General features: G+C 59.1%; 2 protein-coding genes across 4 annotated transcripts in view; one reads left to right on the top strand and one right to left on the bottom strand.

The window, feature by feature from the left end:
- The window catches only part of ZDHHC1 (zinc finger DHHC-type containing 1), a 32,564-nt gene extending 31,068 nt beyond the window's left edge, over positions 1–1,496 (bottom strand). For 2 of the 3 annotated variants that reach the window (XM_064519331.1, XM_064519333.1), the window contains exon 1: positions 1,327–1,496. The gene's annotated coding sequence lies outside the window, so the exon portion shown is untranslated. The remainder of the gene's footprint in view (positions 1–1,326) is intronic. The other variant, XM_064519332.1, reaches the window with a different exon arrangement.
- A 4,238-nt stretch (positions 1,497–5,734) lies between these two features.
- On the top strand, positions 5,735–14,734 carry LOC112985435 (C-type lectin domain family 18 member A-like). Its single transcript, XM_026104052.2, has 12 exons — positions 5,735–7,700; positions 8,574–8,665; positions 9,540–9,764; positions 9,845–9,942; positions 10,433–10,554; positions 10,666–10,773; positions 11,124–11,216; positions 11,405–11,511; positions 13,092–13,221; positions 13,538–13,634; positions 13,818–13,909; positions 14,135–14,734. Exons 1-12 carry the CDS (start codon positions 7,415–7,417, stop codon positions 14,161–14,163), a joined length of 1,479 nt encoding a protein of 492 aa, XP_025959837.2. The 5' UTR covers positions 5,735–7,414; the 3' UTR covers positions 14,164–14,734.
- Positions 14,735–20,119: the final 5,385 nt, after the last annotated feature.

Genomic DNA, 20,119 nt, shown 5'->3' with positions numbered 1-20,119 from the left:
AAAAATTCCAAAGGTCTGGAAGACAGCAAATGTGCCAATGTTCTGAAGGGACAAGCAGAATGATTCAGATCTTGATACACCGATCATCCTGTATCAGTAACAGGCAAAGGACTGGAAAATCTCTTTTGAGGTCGACTCATAGAGAAGTAGAGGGTAAGAATATAAAAGATTATAATTTATGCTCATCAGCACAGTCTGATATACAAGCAGTTTGAAATAAAATCCTAATTCCAATCCTTGAAGAAATGAGCAGTATCTCCTTAGATTCATTCATAGTTCAGATTGGTACATGGCCATTGGCTCATCAGTAATGAGAAATCGTTATTAATAAAATAATTTGATACTTTTCTCCTTAGGTTTTTGAAAACTTGTTTGCACATGCTTATCGCTTCTGGGCCCACACAGAATCTGGAAATCTTGTTTTGTTGCCCGACCATTTTGTAATACCAGATGTTTTTTAATGTTATGTCATTTAATGCCGTAAGTTTTTTGTACAATTATATAGACAGAATTTTTTTATGCAGTGATCTGTCACTAAAGCTACTGTAAGCTATCACCTTACTAAACTATTCTTAAGATTACAAGCATCCCACAGAAGTGTTTGTTTTGTAACAAAAACCCTGAAGAAACCCAGACAAAAGCAGGGTGTAATACTGTGTCCAGTTCCAAAGCAATAGTATAGGCATTCCTCTTGGCTTTCCCTTGTAACTCCAAGGGTTCCTTTGTAATTTCTCTGATGGTACTGATGAAAAATAAAGATATGTGAACTGGCTCTAGAGTACAGGCCAGCTGAGGGCCCTAACCACTAAGCAATGAGTGTGTGCCCTCAGGCCTCTGCGTCTCGCATTCCTTTCCACACAGCTGTAGAAAATAGTGCATGTAAACAGCAGCGGACCAAGTCCTGACGGGGCTTGCTTCCGAACTGGTGCGGCACCACGGCGGAGGGAGGAGAGGTGACCTGTCTGATGCTGATGAGCAGCAGGGGTGGCTTGGCTGGGAAACTGCGCCTATCAGCTGAGCCTCTCCGGATTTTCCGTCCCCAAACGCTGTTCAGCGAGGGGCGCACGCCGAGCACGACGGAGCCGTCCCCGGGAAGGGCAGGCGGCAGGCGGTAAGGCGAGACGCCCCCCGAGCGCGCCGCGCCGAGGCCCAGCCGGGGGCGCAGGCAGGCGGCCTGGGGAAGGGCCCTGCCCCGGCGCCGGGGAGGCAGCGGGACGAGCAGCCACGCGCCCCTGCGGCCGCCGGCGCCGGGCGAGCGGGGCCCCGGACGGCTGCGCTGCGGAGGGCCGGGCCCTGCCCGCGGCTCCGCCACCGCCCGCTCCTCACCTTCTCCCCGCAGAGGCGGCTCCGGGCGGCCCCGCTCGCGCCTCATGCCCGGCGGGCGGCGGGCCCCGCTCGGGCCGGCGCCGCAGCTCCCGGGCGCCTCCGCGGGCTCAGGCCGCTGGGCCCGTCGCCATGGCAACGGCTGTGACTACGGCGTGGCGCAGGCGCCAAACGGCGCTCGGCGCGCGGCGGCCGGGGCGGCGCGGGGGGCAGGGGGCCGCCGCCGGGCAGCGCTGCCTGCGGCGGGGCCTCCGCGGCCTGCGAGGGCGGCCCGGCGCCGGGGCCCGGCAGTCAGGGCCTGGGCCGGCTGCCGGGAGCCCGCAGAGAGAGGGCCTTCTGCCCGCTGCAGTGCCAGCACAGCAGCACTGGCGCCCGGGGGCCGGCGTCCGTCCGGTGATCTTCGTAACTTAAGATCCAGGCAGTGATTTTCCAAGCAGCCGAAGCTCCTGGTGCGGTTCTCTGCCATCCTGGGCATCAGAAATGCCATCAGTTTTATACGGACTTGTAACGCTGTCTAATTTGGTTTTGAAAGCCCCAGCGTGCGCGCGCACACACACACACACACACACACACACACACGGCCTGGGAACACGCACTCATCCTGCCTTTCATTGCTAGGGGAGATGCCAAATCCTCTTGGGAATGGGGAAGGTCAGAAAAATTGTGACCCTTCCAAGGCTCCGGCCTCTTTGGAAAGAACGGAGGATGTCTGTACGCCACCATTTCTGAGCCAGTTTTGGAGTGTTGCTAGTAACATTAGCTGTGTTTTTATGAAAACATCAAGACTTTCCAGGCCACCTACCTCCTGGGGCTGCAGAGTTTCTGGGAGCAGGAGGTGGAAGGATCAGAAATTGGTCGAGAGCTGGAGCAGGCCAGCCTCCCATGACAGCCATTCTCCTCCCAGGCAGCGTCACCAAAGATGGCCAATTTCCGCAGCCCGGCTCTCGGCTGAGCCACCCTCCAGGGAGGCTTTTGCCCTCTCGGCTGCGCTTCTCTGGCAAGCTGGCTGTGTCAAGCCGCAGAGATGGCACTCGGGTGCTGGCGAGTGGAGCTGATGGCGCTGTCTCCTGTGGGCACCCAGCTGGCCCGGAGCACGGGACTCAGCTGCACAAGGAGGTCTTTACCAGCTGCGGGCTGCACACAGGGACTGGGGGCGGGGGGGCACAGGCATGAACCAGCTGGTCCCTCACCTAAGAAGGCTTCTGTGTGTGGAGGGAAGGGTCCCAGGGCAGCAGAGGGAGTGTGTCCTTCAACTGCTGTCCCCCCAGGACCTCCTCACCTCTTCAACCTCCAACTGCTGCCACTCTCCCTGTGTGACGGTGGGGGCTGGCAGTGCCCAGTGGAACACCGAAGAAGAGCCATGCTGGTGGTGACAGGGGGTGCCCAAAGACCCCCTACCAGAGGCCACACTGGCACAGAGCCTGGCACCTCTCTTTCATGCACTGCCTGCACTCGAGTCCAGAGCAGGGGGTTCTGGCATTGCCTTCTCCATGGCATTGGGTAGAGGGACGAAATGGCTCGAGCACTCCTTGAGATGCAGAGCTGCAGCTTCAACTGCCCATGCAGCCAGCTCCTGCCGGGGCTGCTGCAGAGTAGGGCTTCCTGGCCATGAGGAAATGCGTGCTGGCCGTGGTGCCTGCTTGCCTGGCACTGAGGGGCCCTGCTGCACTCCCCGAGTGGCTTGCATGCCTGGCACCTGCCAAAAGTGCGGGCTGCAAACCAGTCCCGTTGCTTGTGGCCTGTGGGACAGTGCATTCAGCACTTCTCTCACCCCTGTGAGGGGAGGCTCAGTATCATGGCCCCCAGGAATGGCAGTACCAGGAGTGATGTGGAGCCTGTGTGATCCTGGCCATGCCTGACAGCTCTCCTGTTAAGCCAAGCTCTGCAAGAGGCTGACTGCCACATCTGCAGCTCCCATCCCAGGCTCTCCCCAGGGCCCTGCAGCACTTTCTGCACCTGCAGAGAGCATCCCCAAGGAGCACACCTCCCTGCTCAAGGAGGACACCCTTCCTAGAGCTGCTTTTATTAGCAGTTACAAGAGCCCCCTTGCTCTGCCATGCACCTTCACATGCCATGCAAGCTGGGGCAGCGAAGAGGAAAGCAGGGGCTGGCATAGGCACCCAGCATCACTCTGAGGCTGGTCCCCCTGCCTGGCGGTGCCGGGTGCCACAGAGCAAAGCAAAGGCCACAGGGCCCAGGCAGGCCCAGCATATGCTGTGTTCTTCAGGTTTCCCTTGCAGCTTTTGCATGGGGCAGGCTGTCTGCCAGAGCTGCTTTGCCCCAGCAGCCATGAGCAAGTGTTACAGGAGGGGTATGTCTCTAATGGGACAAGAATCGGGGCCTCCACTGAGCTGAACCTGCTCAGTCACTCACTAGGACAGACTCTGGCCTCGGATCTGCCATGAAGAGGGATCAGAGCTCATACAGAGCTCATATGAAGGCTGTGACCATGAGAATAGGGGCCAATTACTATAAAGATTCTAAGACAGCTAAATTCTTTCGGATATTACAGACTTCTGGCCCAGCAAAAAGACCATTTACCTCATGTCTGTGTCAATTTGACATACTGCACTTTATTCCTAAAATATCTTTCATTCTGAGTTAAGAGTACCCTGGTATGAAATGCCTTGCTTGTCTGAACTATACATTAAGTGGTCATAGTCATTTCTTTCTTTCACAAAAAATATGTAGGACTGATCTATTTGATTTTAGCTTTGAGTCAAAATATGTTTTGAAACGAAATATGTTCGAAGGTTATTTTTTGTAATGTAGTACTTAATAACTAGGGGGGTATGTGTGTGCGCGTGCACGTGTGTGTGTGTGTATGGACTCCAGAGACAAAAGGTACAGTAAGTTAAAGTCTAGGTTTTTATGGGCCTGGTGTGGTTGTGAACCTGTTGAGAATCAATCCCTTGACTTCAGAAGTCTTCAGTTCAGGTCCTGCACTGGGACAGCAGCAAGCCGACAAAACGAGCAGTAACTGTCGTTCGGGGGGGTAGTTCTAGCCAGTGCTTAATCCTCTGCTGTGCAAAATGGGCGGCGTACCTCACTGACCTCTCTCAGACTTGCGTCCCAAACATGCCTGCACCAGGCAAACACCACGCCTTGCAGAGAGCAGCTCTGGGTCACGCTCTTCCAAGGGCAGGCTTGGCTCCAGTGAGAAGCACGCAGACCCCAGGTTGGGGCTGGGAGACATCACAGTCCTGGCTGGAGGCCAGGGATGAAGCCGGGCTGAGCTTTGCCTCCTACAGATGCAGCTCTGCAGCCCGGAGCAGGGATGCTCCTCTGCTCGGGTCACTGCGAGCAAAGCCGGAGCTGTGCCGTGCAAGGGGGAAGGAGTGGAGCCAGCCAGGGCTCAGTTGTGCCCAGTGACTCCACACAGAGCCATTTGGTCTCAGGAGCGGGAGCGTGGGGGTTTTGCTTGCTGGATTTCAACCTGTGAAGGCAAGGGCACAGCAGAGAGGGCCACGCACACCAGGGGCTCCCACACGACTATTTGCCCCAGCAGTGGCTAGCGTGGGCTTGTCTCCTCAGGCCCCGGTGAGGAGGCTGCGACGTGGCCCAAGCCATGTGCAGTACTCACAAGGTGGAGGTCTTGACATAGCTGGTGTTGTGGCGTGGCGGGGGGGCTTGGTGCACGTGCAGCGGTGGCCCCCAAAGGTGTTGGGGTGACTGTGGGTGCAATAGCGCTGGTTCCTGGTGCGCTCATCCGCATCTGCTGAAGCAATGCAGGGCGAGTGCGGCCAGCCCTGCTCCGGCCCTGCACCTCTCTTCCCCTCATCCCCTGCCCCACCCTTCCAGCCATGCTGGTGCTCGCACAAGTACGTGCAGGACACCTCATGGCCGGGCAGCGCACGGGATTGTCTTGCACGAGCACCCCAGCCATGCAGGCACTGGCACAAGCATGTGCAGCGGTGGGCCTGGCATCTCACCAACACGTGTGTTGCCGTCAGTGTGGAGTATGTAACCTGGGGGGCAGGGCAGCGGTAGGAGCTGGGGAGGCTGAGGCAGTCATGGAGGCAGATCTCGGTCTGGGGGCTGGACTGGAACAGCTGGCACTCATCCACACCTGGCAGGAGCAGAGATGAGCCTGGCCGGGGCTTGGGCCCTGGGACACCCTGGGTTGCCCTGTCACTGCAGAGGTCCAGCCCATCTCACCACCCCCTTACCTTGGCACATGCCTCCAGCTCAATCTGGAAGCCAGTGTCACAGTGCACTGTTACGAGCCCAGGCAGCCCTCAGCACAGCGGGGCTGGTGGCTGAAGGAGGAGTTGCTGAGGGGTGTCAGTGTTGGGGTGGGGGACCCGGGGAGCACCACAGGGGCACACATGGACTGAGCTCCCAGCGGCTGCCAGGAAAGGATGGGATGGGCGCCATGTGGTTGGGTGAGCTCCCTTTCCTCCACAGCCCAAGGGGTGTAAAAGGCCCCCAGCTCCAACCTAAGCCCCTACATGGGGCCTGAGGGCACCTGCAGGCATAGACAGGGGTCTGGCAGCTGAGGCCTGCCCAGCCCTGGGGCAAGGGCAAGTGTAGCTCTGGATGCTATCCACACGGGTTCCACTGTTGGCACGTGGGTTGCTGGCACAGTCCTCAATACCTAGGGAGAAGCAGCTCATAAATAACATGAGACCCAGAGCAGGGAGTTCTCACCCCTTTCTACTACCCAGCCCCTTTTGGATGCAGCCCTAGTACCCATCACCGCAGCCTGTGGGCTACTCTTCCTACTCTGGCAGCCAGAGGCCATCTCCTGGGGAGCAGGATGATGGGGCCATGCAACTTGGGGGTGATGGAGGAGCATGGGAGCCAGGCTGAACCCCAGGCTGGGGCCAGGATAAGAGGGGAACAAGAAAACCATGGTTGGGCTGGGATGGTGACATGGAGAGAGCCACAAGGAGAGACGATGGCTGTGCCACCCCGCAGCTCACATCTCCAGGGCCTGCCACACACCCTGCTCTGCCTCGCAGCATCCTCCCAGGGAAAGTGGGCTCTTTTCTGGGTGCCTCCAAATTGTGGTGGGCATAAATCTGTCCTGGCACCTGCATGAAACTTCCACCGCAGCTCTCCATGGGGTAGAGGGCCCTATGAATCCCACGTCACTGCTGGGGGATACCCAAGTGTGGCAGGGGATACTTGCTCCCACCCACTCCCCCTGCACACGTGCTCTGAAATGGGTGAAGCAGCCAGCGGGGCTGTGCCAGAGCTGAGCTTCATGTGCACAACAGCCGGCTGAGAGCTGTGCCCGACACTGGATAGGGCGTGTTAACCCTTCATCTGCTTTTGGGGCTCAGTGTGCCGAGGCCCACACACTTCCCCTGTGCCCAGGGAGCACCCCCAAGTGCCCCATGCCGGGGGCAGAGCTGTGAGGGCAGTACTGAGCCCCCTGAGCACAGGAGACTCCAGGGCCCATGCCTGACCCCAAGGGCCCCTTGAGACGTGGCCCCCAGCCTGGCATCTCTCCTGCTGCTGCCTCCCCAGCCCTCACAGGCCTCCCACCCTGTAACCACACTGCCCAGCTCCCCGGAGCAGGCATTTGGCTTTGTGCCTGCTGCTCCTGCTCTGGTGGTATGTCCCCTCCCCAGCATGTTTAATTCATGGGAAGGGATGAGAGGAGGCAGCAGGGCCCAGGGAACAAGCCGCTCCTGTTTGCTGCCTCCTCTCTCTGGGACCCAAGCTCTGAAACCCAGACGACTGGCCCTGGAGTGGGCACTGCTTGGGATACCTGCTCCCGTGAGCTGCCTTGCTTCTTGTCCCGGCCTCGCTCACAGTGACAGGGCCGGGACACAGCAGGGAGGTGACCAGAGCAGGGCTGTGCTGTACCCAGGGGACGGAGACCCCCCGACGGATCCGTCACAGGAACACGCGCTGGCGGAGCAGCACCGTGGGGCAGCAGTGCAGAGCCTTGGCGCGGGGCCCCGCAGGAGCCGTCTCCCCCGTTCGCACCAGTGAGCGACTGTTTTGACAGAGCTATTACTCACCCGTCAACCTTTTGTTCAAGCTGACCAGCTAGTGCCTGTCTGAAGTTCTGAATAGGATCAGATCTTGGAACCAGACACACACACACACACACACACACACACACACACACACACTCATGCACACACACACAAGTGTGCAGCCTCACTCGCCCCAAAGCCAGTGCTCCGGGCTGGAGTGCACCAGCTCCGGGCTGCTGGTGGGCAGCTCGTCTCTCCCAAATCCTCTCTCAGCCGAACGGAGTCAGGGGGCCCTGGCCCCCGCAGCCACCTGCATGCAGGACGGCAGAGTCTCAGCCCGCCGACTCCTGGCGCTGCTGGCCTGCAGCCTTCTGGCCTGGAGGGTGGGCGAGACAGGACCCGACCCGCTGGAGAAGCTGTCCCCGTTGGCTCTGGGGCACCGAGGTAATGGCAGAGGGGCTGGGGGGCAGTCTGCCGTCGGCAGCCGAGGGATGTCTGGCTCTGGAGTGGAGCAGCCACCTCAGGGAGCCCCCGGGGGGCTGCTGAGCACTGTCTCCGCAGGGACAGGGTAGATGTCCCCCAGCCCTGCATTGCGTTCCTGGCTGCCTGCACCAGGGCCAGGCCAGGTGCTTCCCAGGTGGGCAGGGGATCTGTGCAGGCAGTGGGGGCCTGGGGCTGGTGATGGGACCTGGGGCTGGCGATGATGGGTGGAGATGGTGGTGAGGGCCCGGGCTGGCGATGTGACCTGGGGCTGGGCTGGTGATGGGGGCCTAGGGGTGGTGGTGGGGCTGAGGTTGACTATGGGGGCTTGGGGTTGGCAAGGGGGGGGGTCTGGGCTGGTGATGGGGACCCAGGGCTGGTGATCAGGACCTGAGAATAGTGACAGGGGTCTGGGCTGGTGAGAGGGCTCAGGGTTGGCAATGGGGCCAGCCCAGTGGGGTTTGGACCTTGGGTTAGCAGAGGGCTGATGGGGTGGGATGGAGGCAGCGGGTGCCGGCAGCCCCCAGTGCACCTGACCCCAATGCCATCTGGGGGCTAGGTGCCTTCCCAGTCTCAGCCCGCCTGCGCAAGGCATGGGGCCCCAGCAGGCGAGGACCCCCAGCCCCTGCCCCCTCTGTGCTCCCTGCCCAAAAGCACTTTCTTTTCTCCCCTCCGGTCTCCATGGAGACCTGGGTGCCTTCCCGTATCCCTGGCTGCTGGCTGGCGGCGGGGGGGCCGTTGCGCCTGGCTGGGGCTGTGGGGCTGGCTGTGACAGGGGCCCCTCAGGGCCCCACTCAGCCCCCAGCCCTGACCCCCTGCTCTCCGTTGCCCTCCCAGCTCTCAGTACGAAGGAGACCTTCCTGGTGCTCTCACTGCACAACAAGCTGAGGAGCAAAGTGCAGCCACCCGCTGCCAACATGCAGAGGCTGGTGAGCACCCTGGTTACCCCCCCCCCCACCAGAGCCAGCACTGCCCTGCGGGTGCCCCATCTACCTCCTGCCCGGGCTCATGTCGGAGGGGCAGCTCTTGCCTGTCAGCAGCAAACAGCAGTTAATTAACAAGCTAATGAAGCATAAGAGCCCCCTGCCCCTCTTCCCATGGCTAGCGTGGGGCCCTGGGGAGGAAGGTCTGGGAGGGCCTGGCACAGATCCAGCTGCAGGGCACGCTCCAAATGCTGCCAGCCCTCATGCACACCGAAGGCAGGGCTGGTCCCCTGGCATCCCCTGCATGATATCCAGTGCTCCCTGATGGTCCTCCGATGTTCCCCACTTGTCCCTGATGGTTGCTTGACATCCCTTGGACCCCCAGTGACCAACCCCTGCATAGTTCCCCCATGTCCACTGGTGGTCCTGTAACACTGACGTCCCTGACCTCCCCAGCACATCCCCCAGTGAGCTAGGCTTGGGCCCACCGCTTCTGCTGGCTCCCTCAAGCAAGCTCAGTGGGACACAGCAGGGCTGCCCTAGGGACCCATCACAGCCATTCACAGCACACCGCAGCACCAGGGCAAAGGGGTGAACAGCTCAGCCACATCTTGACCAGCAGCTCAACTATTTTGCTAGGGCATAGAGAAACCATGCCCAGCTTGGCTGGCCGTTCCCCACCTCGGATGGCCACCCTGGGGAGGTGGGAACCGAACCCCGACTGGAAGCACAAAGAGCCCCTGAGCGGCGAGCGCGAGGCCCATGGGAGGAGCAGGACACAGCAGGCCTGGCACGTCCCCGGTGGCCATGTGGGGAGCGGGTCTGGGCTGTGCCGCCCAGCAGGCCGTGGGCTCACAGGCACTGGCCTCTTTCCTGGCAGGACTGGAGTGAGGAGCTCGCGCAGCTGGCGAGGGCGCGTGCAGCCAGCTGCCTGGCAGGCCCTGCTCCATCGCAGGCCCCTCACGTGGGCTGGAGCGAAGCCCTGCTGCCGGTGGGCACCGGCGGCTTTGATGAAGTGCTGCAGCGCTGGTTCGCCGAGGGGCAACACTACGACTACCAGGCGGGGCGCTGTGCCGGGAATGCCACCTGCAGCCATTACACCCAGGTGGGGCGGTGGCAGAGGGGGTCGGGCGTGCCTGGGGGTGGCGGGGAGACAGCGGGATGACGGCGCCGGCTCTCTTGCAGCTGGTTTGGGCCACGTCGGGGCAGCTGGGCTGCGGCAGGCACACGTGCGCCGGGCACCGGGGCCACAGCGAGGCCTTCGCCTGCGCCTACTCGCCTGGGTAAGGGGGCACGGCTGCCGGGGGGCCCTGGCTGGGAGGGGGCAGGGCTTTGACCCAGCAGTGGGGAGGCTGAGCATCTGGGCGGGGCCTCTGCCTGGTGTGGGCGTGGCTGGGCTCTGTGGGCGGGGCCTGCACTGGGAGGGGTGTGGCTGGGTGGTGTGGGTGGGGCTGGGCAGTGTGGGCGGAGCCAGCTGCACTGTGGTGAAGCGGCCCCTAGCCTATGAGGAGGCAAGGCTGGGTGTGTGGGTGGGGCCTTGTCCAAGCAGTGGGTGGGGCTGGGAGGTTGCGTGATGGTGGGCGGGGCTTGAGTGTGTGGGCAGGGCCACGCCTGGCAGTGGGCGGAGCCATGGCCCGCTGCAGCGTGATGGGCCCTGGCTGGCCCTGCTTTGCTGCCCCTTGCTCTGGCCCTGGTGCCCGCGTGGGGGTCCCCAGTGCCCCACCAGGTGTGGCAGGGCCATGCCACACGGCCAGCCTCTATGTCTTTTGTCAGGGGCAACTGGGAGATGAACGGGAAGACCATTGTCCCCTACAAGAAAGGGGCCTGGTGCTCGCTCTGCACTGCCGGGCTCTCCGGCTGCTTCAAATCCTGGGACCACAGTGGTGGGCTCTGCGGTGAGTCCCCACTGCCCCCATGCTCCATGCTGTGCTGGGGCAGCATGCACACCCAGGCATGAAGCTGTCCCCTGACAGCTGCACGTGTGTGTGTGCTCTCTCTCTGCCCAGAGGTCCCCAGGAACCCGTGTCGCATGACCTGCAGGAACAGCGGGCACCTCAACATGAGCAGCTGCCAGTGCACGTGCCCCCCAGGATACACGGGCAGGTACTGCCAAGGTGAGAGGGGCAGGCACACTGTACAATGCCTGCCTGCCCTTGCCTCTCCTCCTCAGGCAAGGGCATGGTAGACAAGGACGAGCTGGACACCATCAGCACAGTGCATGCATGCAGGTGGTCAGTGCAGTGCCCACGTGTATGGGGCCAGAGTAGTGCATGCATGTACTGGTCAGTGCAGTGCATGTATATGTGGTCAGTGAAGCGTGCATGCAGTGCCCACCCAGCGCAGCACGGGGTGCGTTGCAGAGATGCCCCAGCCTGCAGCGTTGTGTGCTGGGGCACGTGAGGGTTTCCGAGCTGGGCTGGCCCTGCTGCAGGCTGGGCCAGGGCTAATGCTGTCTTTTTTGCAGTGAAGTGCAGCGTGCAGTGCCTCCATGGGAAGTTCAGGAAGGAGGAGTGTTCCTGCCTCTGCGACATCGGCTACAGTGGTGCCGAGTGCGGAAGTGAGTCTGGGCTGGCCTGTGCTGCTGAGGCCAGCCAGTTCAGGGTCCCAGCAAGCATCTCCATGCAGGGACCCCAGGCGCTGGGCTCAACAGGGCTAAACTGGGTGTGCATGGGGCTGGAGGGCCCAGCTTGGCACGCAGGTTGCCAGGGCGGGCAGAGACCCATCCGCGCCTGCCTGTGTCCGCAGCGAAGATTCAGTTCCCCTTCCACGCCTGCGATGTGAGGATAGACGGCAACTGCTTCATGGTGTCCCCTGAGGCCGACACATACTATGGAGCCAAAATAAAGTGCCAGGTGAGCCCCCAGCTTTGTGCGACAGAGATCCTACCCACCCGGACAGCTTCAAAGCCTGTGGTGTCCTCACTGCCATGTGAGCATAGGATATGGTCCCGGCTGGGATTTCCCGGCTACTGTCCTTTGCTGGCAGGGTGGCAGAATCTGCCTTGGCAATTATGAAAGATCCTGATGCTGACGCTGCTGGAGCATCTCCCACATTGTGTCCGTGCCTCCCTCCAAGCCACAGAGGCAGCTCATTGCCTAGGGAGGTGCTGAGCAGCCTGCAGGGAGTCAGGCGCAGTGGTTATGGTGTAGGTGCCCAGCTTAAGGTGCCCTGCAGGTGTCAGGATGAGGTGCCCGGAGGTCAGCCCGTTCCCTACATCCTCCTTAATGCCTCCAGTTCCAGGAGGTGAAAATGGTATGACCAGTTCTGTGAAGCTGTGTGATACCATGGGGCAGCCGCACGGGATTGTCTCCTGCGTCCCCCACTGTGCCTGCTACCATGGTTGAGAGCCACTGGTGACTAGCCATCTGCACCATCATCCCTGCAGAGAAGAACTGATGGGCCCTTTATGGCCACCCTTTTACCATGGGTACCCCAAGCTTATTCTGACCTTCATCAGAGCAAGGTGGGCACTGGCCAGCTCCGAGGTCTGTGAGCACCTGCAGCAGTTACGCAAGGAGATCAGTGGGGTATGGGGAATGAACCAACCAGAAACCCATAGTGATACAACATGATGAAGATGCCAGTGGGTGCAGGGCCACCATGCCAGGCAAGCCAGGCAGGAGAGGAGCCCTGAGTCGCAACATGAGCCTTGTACCCCCTGGGCATCAGAGGAAGCCTGGCTGATGGCAGGCTAACACCTCCAGCCAGCACAAGTCTATTATACATGACGTTCTCTGCTTTGTTCTTAGTTTTGTAAAGATCCCTGACATCCAACACATTTTACCAACTGCTGGGTTAATATCTCTGCAAGCAGCTGTGAGAAGGGCCCTATAGTAGCTGTCACAACGGTCAGAGCACTGTAAACGGACAAGTCTTGGACAAAATGACCTAAAGCCTTGGAGTAAGGCTCAGCAAACCAGAAAAGCCTTGTTCACAGCTAAGCAAAAGGTCTTGCCCAGTTACAAAGTTTTTCAGTTTTGAGCTTGGGCTATTTTCACTAAAATGAGAACGTTTCTGCTCACTGACAAATGTGGAGCATAAATGTCTCCCCCAGCAGAGACCTTGCAGGGAACGCTTTGGATGCTTCCATCAAAACTAGTGGCAAAACTGAGAGCTGCTCTTAAAGCTTCGGGCAGCCCCACTCCCTTGTTCCATGGATCTCTGCAGCCGAAAAGTGTCACCTGGATTTATAGCCTCCCAAGACTTGGTCCAGGTGCCCTGATGGTCATTTGCCTGGGAGTGGCCCGAGCTGTCTGGGCAGCAACCCAGCACGGGTCCTCCTGCCCAGGGCCCTAGTGGTGTTTGCCCCCGTAGCTGGCATGACCCACTCCCTGCTTTCTCTGGGGAGCAGAGTAGCAGGCGGTGCCTCACATGGCTGCCTAGCACAGATCCGAGCCAAGTTCTTCTGGCTGACTCTCATGCTTCCCTCCAGGAGAAAGGGGCGATGTTGGCCCAGATCAGAAATCAGAAAGTCCAGGACATCCTGGCCTTCTACCTCAGCCGCCTGGAAACCAGCAACAGGGTGACGGACACAGATTTTGAGACCCGTAACTTCTGGATCGGTGAGTTACCTAGGCTGTGGCGCTGCCCTCTGAAGGGACACAAGGGAGAGAGGAGCTGAGTCCAGCTCCTCTGGGCCAAGCAAGGGGAGAGAGGAGCCGAGTCCAGCTCCCCTCGGCCAAGCAACATCCCTGCAAGTGCCTGGCTGTGCTGTGGAGTCAGGGCTGTCTTCCCAAGCCCCTGCATCTGCCTGCAGTGCCAGCATCAGTGCTGTGCGGATGCAGTCTGGTGAGGGTTCACCAGGGCAGGTGCCAAGGCACAGAGCTGCTGCATATCCCAGGTGCTGGAGTCTCTGCCATCCTGGCTGTCACCCTGCAGGTCTCACCTACAAAACATCCAAGGCCTCATTCCGCTGGGACACGGGTGAGCCATCCTCCTTCACCAGCTTTGCTTTTGGACAGCCAGACAACCAGGGGTAAGTGCCTGGCCATGACCCTGGCCAGATCCTGCCCTTCTAGCTCCCACCAGAGACATAGCAGGTCTGGCGCTATGCAGTGTCTCTGCTGGGGCTGTGTCTCACTTGGAGCCTGTGGCAGCCGGCTCACATTCATGATGTTTCCCTGCCTGCCTTACCACCCTCACCTGCTTGGGGCTGCAGGTTTGGGAACTGTGTGGAGATGCAGGCGTCAGCTGCTTTCAACTGGAATGACCAGCGCTGCAAGACTCGAAATCGGTACATCTGCCAGTTTGGTGAGTGGCCTGGCAGCCCTTGCTGCCCCTTGTGCTGTGCCCATCTCCTTCCTCCACAAGGAAGGGGTAGGCAGTTTGGGTGAGCCAGAGCATCTTCATCAAGGTGCAGAGCCCTGGAGGTACCGGCCTCCAGCTCTGCAGGGACTGTCCCCCTCAGCCAGTCGTGCTGAGACCCCTCAGGCCTCTCTGGTATGGGAAGCACTAACTCTCCATTTCCCTTTGCAGCCCAGGAGCACATCTCCCTGTGGCAATAGGACCCCTGAGTGGGCAACCACATGCCTTGGCCAGTGCTGGCTCAAAAGGACCCTGTGGCTGCTCCCTGTCTGGCCCACGCAGATACCTCCAGGGCTGAGGTCCGGTTCAGCTGGGCTCCCTGGTGTAGGGGGCAAGGGCTGAGGGGCAAGTATGGCACTGGGACCTACCTAGATGGGAGCATGCTCTACACTAGCATCCCAGAAACAGCATCCTCTTCTTCTGCCTCTCACCGTCCTCTGTCACCATCACACTCTGACAAGCCTCAGGGCAGGGAGACTCCCAGCCTGGTGCCTGCAACAGCCAGGTCCACCTGGACCCACACTCTAAATTAGCAGTCCAGTTGCGTCCAGACAGGAGCCCTGGTGCAGTGAGGGGCTGAACGGGGCTGCTGGATGTCACAGACCTTGGCCTGGCTCAAGGCAGTGGCTGGGCTTAGCTCAGAGCACCCTGAAGGCAAGATGCAGCCATTGCCCTGACCTGGGTGGGAATGAGCTGGCCTGGCACCGCAGTTCCTCATGGTGTGCTGTGTGGGTAATAAAGACTGTGTCTCCCTTCGGAAGTGCCACTTGCCTCTTTCCTCCTCCCAGGCCCATTTAAATCTCTCTGCTATGGCCTGGATTCCACCTGTGCTGGGTGGTGCCTCCAGCTCTATCCATCTGCGGAGCCTCGGGGCAGTACTGGGCACTGGCAGGGCTGGCCACCTCTGTGGGTATTCCAGGTGTGTGCCTGGCTGGGCAGAGCACTGCGTGGCAAACCCTGGGACCTTTTATACCCCCTGGAAGTAGAACATTGGGGAAATCAGCCCTTGGGAGGCTCTGTGCGATGGGGAATGAGAGCTTGCAGTCAGTTTATGATCAATAGCATGTGTCCTGCCATGCTCATGGCTCAGTTCATGTCCCCAGTGCCCCCACAGATATTTTGGAGAGGTGATGTTAGCTGAGATTTGCTGCTTCCAGCCCCAGCTCTAGCCCCAGACCCAGGAGGCCCCAAACAATGGCACGCAGTGTACGGGTGCAGGCCTGTCCCCAGTGACAATGTGTGTCTGTGACTGTGGGGGGTCCCCCAACCAGGGGGGCCCTTAGGGACAGCAGAGTGCAGTGGCCCTGGTTGTCCAGGAGGCTGATCATGTCCCGCACCCCTCCCTCTCCCTATGTGGGGCCCTCAGAGCTGCAGGGGGAGGAATGGCAGCAGGACCAGGTTGGTGTGATGGGGCTGGACCATACATTGCGGAGGGGCCCACAGAGGATGGGGATCCTGGGAGGCCAGAAATGTCCCCTTCCCCTTCTCCCAGGGCAGCCATCCCTTTGATATCTCAGTGGTGCTAGATGTCACCTGGTTTAATCGCTTGGCCTCTCCAGCCAGGCAGGAGAGGGATGGGCTGGGGTAACAGCTCCCAACCCTGATACGAATGCTCAGGAGGAGCCAGGAAGAAGCTGTGTTTCAGGGCACAGTTTCAGTGGGAACAAAGAATGTAGGAATGTGCAACCATGGGGAAGGGAATGGGATATCGCCCTGGGGACAACTGCTGGGCATTGGCAGTCGAGGGCAGGGTCAGTGCCTGGCGGGCTGGGGAATGAGTCATGCTGGGGGAATCCCAGGGCGAATGGTTCAGCTGCAAAGCTAGGTGGGCTCTGTGATGGAGGGGGGTCTCAGCAAACAGGGAAAGCAAGGCCTTGAAAGGTCCCTGCTCAGCCGTTGGCCCCACAGTCCTTTCCTACAGCGTGGGACATGGCTCAGAGCAGGAAAATAGCTGGCTCCAGGGCCAAAACAGCCCTGGAACAGCATGTGGCACTCACAGAGTCCTGGGGTGGCTGAGGAGGGTGAAGGGAGGATCTCTGGGTTCTTCCGGCTGCCCTGTAGTGAAGGCCCCACATGTCTCTTAGCCAGGGGGCTCTGCCCAGTGTCCAGCCCGGACTGATGCTGTGCAGGGAGCAGAGAGGCACCCCAAGGCTCCCTGTCCTGGGACTGTGTGTCTGTCCAGCTCAGCCTGAAAGCACACAGTGGCCCTCGCAGGCAGAGAATGGCACCTGCATGGAGCAGTGGGACTGGGGACCCACGGAGCATCCTGCTACGTATCTTGAGGTGCCTCCAGGGTGAGATAAGGGCAGTGCTGTGGGGAGGACTCACTGCACTTGTCCCCAGGCTGGCACCCGGCAGGGAGCCACCTGGGAGCCTCCCACAGCAGAGCAGGATGGGGAGCAGGAAATGTGGATTCAGTAGGGTCCACCCCAAAGGTGGACGCACTGACTCACTCCACACGGAAGCCTCTCCACTTTCTGCTGGGGAAACTGAGGGACATGTGTATGGGTGACATCCCCAGTCCTTCCAGAGTACAGGGACAAGGTGTGACCAGCCATGTTGCCCTGCACACACAACATCTTCTTCTCACCCTGCCCATCCTCTGCTCCTCCTTGTGCTGCAAGCCCCTTCACCCCTGCCTCAGTTTCCCCATGCTCTCTCATGGGCTGCACATCCCTCCTAAGTGTCTGCAGGGCCAATTATTGGCAAGCTTGCAGCATTTTGAGAACATGGCACACAGCTAGTTGGTAGAGAAGGACCCTGCACCCTCTCGGGACCTGGATGGGGCTTGGCTCAGCACACCCTGTCCGAGCAGCGTTGCCAGCTCTGTGTTTCTAGGCACCAGCAGCCTGGCTTGTTGCTGTATTACCAGCACCCTGGCTGCTCCATCATGCTCTCTCAGCATGCTGTGCAATCTGGCATGCCTCCCCAGTATGTCTGTAGGGCTATGCTCCGCCAGCACACTGTCAACATGCCGTGGGCCACAGTCCCATTGCCCACTGGTGTCCAGACTGGTGTCCTGTTCTGCTTCCAGCACCCTGCTCTTGTGGCTGTCTGCTCCCGATCCCCTCTTCAAAACCAGGGACATTGCCAGTGCCCCAGCAACACAGCCACCCGTCACATCCCCACCCTGCCAGGACCCAGCCCAAGGGCAACCAGCAGCTCCCTGCAGTCATCCACATTGCAGCTGATGAAGACAGATGAGTCAGCTCCCAGCCACCCCCTCCCCTGCCTGCTTCCAAAGCTCCAGTAAATTTTAATTTCTTCTGCCTCTTCCTTTTCAATTCTATTTCTTTGTGTCTCATTGAGTTCAGCACACTTATTTTCCTGTATGCAGGGAATGTGAGAAAGGCATACGGACACTGCAATGGATGCGTTCACCCGCCAGGCACACTGCTCACAGCCACGCTTGCACATGTGCATGCACACAAGACCGCGTGTCCACGCACACATGGAGCCCACTGCAGTCCCGTGCTCCTGGCTGGACATGGCTGGGGCTGGATGCAGCAGGCCTGGGGCAGCCATCAGGGAGGGTGGTGGGGTGGAGGAGGTGGCCTCTCCCCACCGGAGTATCTAGGTCCCTGAGCAGTCCCTCCAGGCTGGGTTTAGCAAGCTGTGGTGGGAATCCAGGTGAGCGGCCCGGTCATGGCACTGAGATGGGAGTGGTGGTCATACCCAGAGCCAGGGGGATGCCTAGGGCTTTGGAGAGACCACTGGGCGAGCGTGCAGGACCATGAACAGGCCCGAACACCTCTCTCCCTTGGGTGAGAGCAACCAGGAACTATTTTTTTTCCAGATGTGCTCAGCAAATGGGCTAGCAACCAGAGGAGACAGGGGATACACCTGGGGGAAGGGAGCAGCAATAATAAGTGGGGAATGGCAGAGCATGGAGCCAGAAAAGCCAAGACCTGCAAAAGGCAGAGATGTGCAAGTCTCTGTCCTTTAGCTGGCAGCTCCAGCAGAGTGTATCAAAAAGGAGGTTTCCCCAGGGAGTTTATAATCTCACCATACTCCTCGCAGTTAGAGGGGCCATGGAGCAGGCAGCAGGGTGAACACTGTTGTCAAAGCCTGTGTGCAACTGAGTCTGGCTCTTACAAGTAGTGCTATGTGGGGTGCCAAGCTGGGGTACGTGCACAGCTACTAGGAGGCAGCACCCCAAAGTGGGACCTGGCTGGTGCAATGCTGGGTGCTTCTTCTCCCAGGGATGACCCTGTTACCAGAAGGGCCTCCAAGCAATGACAACCCAGGTCCAGAGGCAGTTTTGGAGGAGTGAGCAGAGCCAGTGCTACTTACCATGGATAGGGTTTAAAACTGAAACACTCTGCAGCTGGTTGGGACAAGAGAAGGCTCTGGGGATTGCTGGCTGCTTTGATTTGACTCTCTGAGTGGTAGATGATAACACAAGTCCTATGCAAAAGGTCTGAAAAAGCCTACAGGTTTTGTTTCCCTTCCCCAGCTGGTGAAATGGCCCAAGGCCTGGAGCAATAGCAGAGCTGTAACAGTCAGACTGGAGCCTAACATGCATTCGAGCACCAAGCGCAGGCTGGGATTGAAAGCAAAGCACTTCTGTAAAAAGCATACTGCAAACACCAGTAGCTATTATTTCATCTCTCTTGATTAGCCTCCTCACTTCCAAATAGCACATACTGATATACAGTTTGGGTTAAAATTAAAATCTATCCAGCCATGGTGTTTGTGTAAGGGTTGTTTGTGCAATTGCCACAGATTCACAGACAGAAAGCCCAAACTGCATCTTAATAGGCAAGTCTTTGGATCATTTCCAAGGCCTTGGATGACTGGAAAGAAGTGTTTATGTTGAGCTAGACAAATTGGGGACACAACAGAGACATCCGTGAAAGAGGAAAAGTCCAACAGGTTGGAGGCGACCGGAGATAGAGGCTGAGTGGGGAGGCTGAAGAGTCTCCAAAAAGGAAGAAAAGGCTCCAGCAGAGACACTCATTTCAGGGATGCTATAGACTGGGAACTTTAGCCAAGGAAAATTGTTGAAGAAATGGCAGCAAATGTCTGAGAGGCAAAACGTTCCTGGTACCAGGCGTTTTGGCAAGTGAAAGTCGAGGAGTGAAGCATTCAGCTACTGGTTTTGCAGCCCTGCTTTGGTTTTCTGCATATAAATGTAAATAGCCAGTTGGGTATTGTGAGTGTTGACAAATGCCTGGCAGTATTAGTTCTGCTCCTGAGGTATTTGCAAAAATAATTGCAGCACTTTGCAGTGCTTACAGGGGCACAGTTTGAACGGATGCTGCTTGAATGTAAAGTCCAAAGGCTCAGCATATTCAGCTCGTAAATGGTGAACATGCCCTCCCCCAAAACGTGAAGCAGGCAAGTCTGCTAATCATCCTGACATCCTCGAGCCCTGCTAACCCAGAAAAGACATGGCCGGTGCTTCAGCGAGCTACAGCCCACACAGGCCTCGTTCAGCTGTGGGGTCTGGGCTTGGGGTCCAGCTGGGGCAGGCAAATCAGCAGCATGCAGCAGAGGTGGTTTTGCTCCTGAGGGGTAGAAGTGGAGCCTCTGAGGTGAAGTTCCAGCTCAGCACGTGTTCCTGCTTGTATTGCCAGTGCCGCCATTACACCCAGGAGCCCTCTGACATGCTGGAGCCTCTGGTGCATGGTGCTGTACGGCCACAACAGAACCTCTTCACAACACAGGACACCTCCAGCCCCTGCTCCAGGCAGCTTACAACACAAAGGCAGAGAGGTGCAGGCGCCCTTGGCACAAACCAGCATAACACTGCAGGCAGCAAGATCACAGGAGAGAAGGAGCACTGGCCTGGGAGGCACCTGAACAAAGGCCGTATTAAGAAGGTGACGGACAAAGAGAGCTGAGGTGATAGGGGAAGGTGGCTTGCAGAGCTGTGATCCAAGGTGTAGCGAGAGTGACCTGTGCTTGGGGCAAGGGTGGGGAAGTGCTAGAGCAGAGATGTCCGGAGTGGGCTATGCGAAGGGCTCCTAGTCCACAAGTCCCGTCAGCACCATCCACCTGCCTCCCGCCTGAAACCAGGGGCGATGGTGAGGACAGCAGGCTCAGGTACTCGGCTGGTGGGTTTGTGGGCAGGGGTGGAAGCGGGAGGATGGAGCAGGAAGCTGGCACCCAGGGCTGGAGGCCTGGCTGGGGCAGGAGGCCTGCAGGCCACGC

The sequence above is a fragment of the Dromaius novaehollandiae genome, chromosome 13, assembly GCF_036370855.1.
Source record: "Dromaius novaehollandiae isolate bDroNov1 chromosome 13, bDroNov1.hap1, whole genome shotgun sequence".
In the NCBI taxonomy this organism is placed as follows: domain Eukaryota; kingdom Metazoa; phylum Chordata; class Aves; order Casuariiformes; family Dromaiidae; genus Dromaius; species Dromaius novaehollandiae.
This window is presented reverse-complemented; position numbering and strand designations above follow the sequence as displayed.

What these genes read in the sequence shown, in the direction of transcription:
- LOC112985435 (XM_026104052.2), top strand. Translation starts at nt 7,415, where the DNA reads ATGCACACACACACAAGTGTGCAGCCTCACTCGCCCCAAAGCCAGTGC. An exon ending in CCACAGTGGTGGGCTCTGCG is followed by an intron (nt 10,555 to 10,665) that starts GTGAGTCCCCAC and finishes CTCTCTGCCCAG; the next exon opens with AGGTCCCCAGGAACCCGTGT. An exon ending in TCGGTACATCTGCCAGTTTG is followed by an intron (nt 13,910 to 14,134) that starts GTGAGTGGCCTG and finishes TTCCCTTTGCAG; the next exon opens with CCCAGGAGCACATCTCCCTG.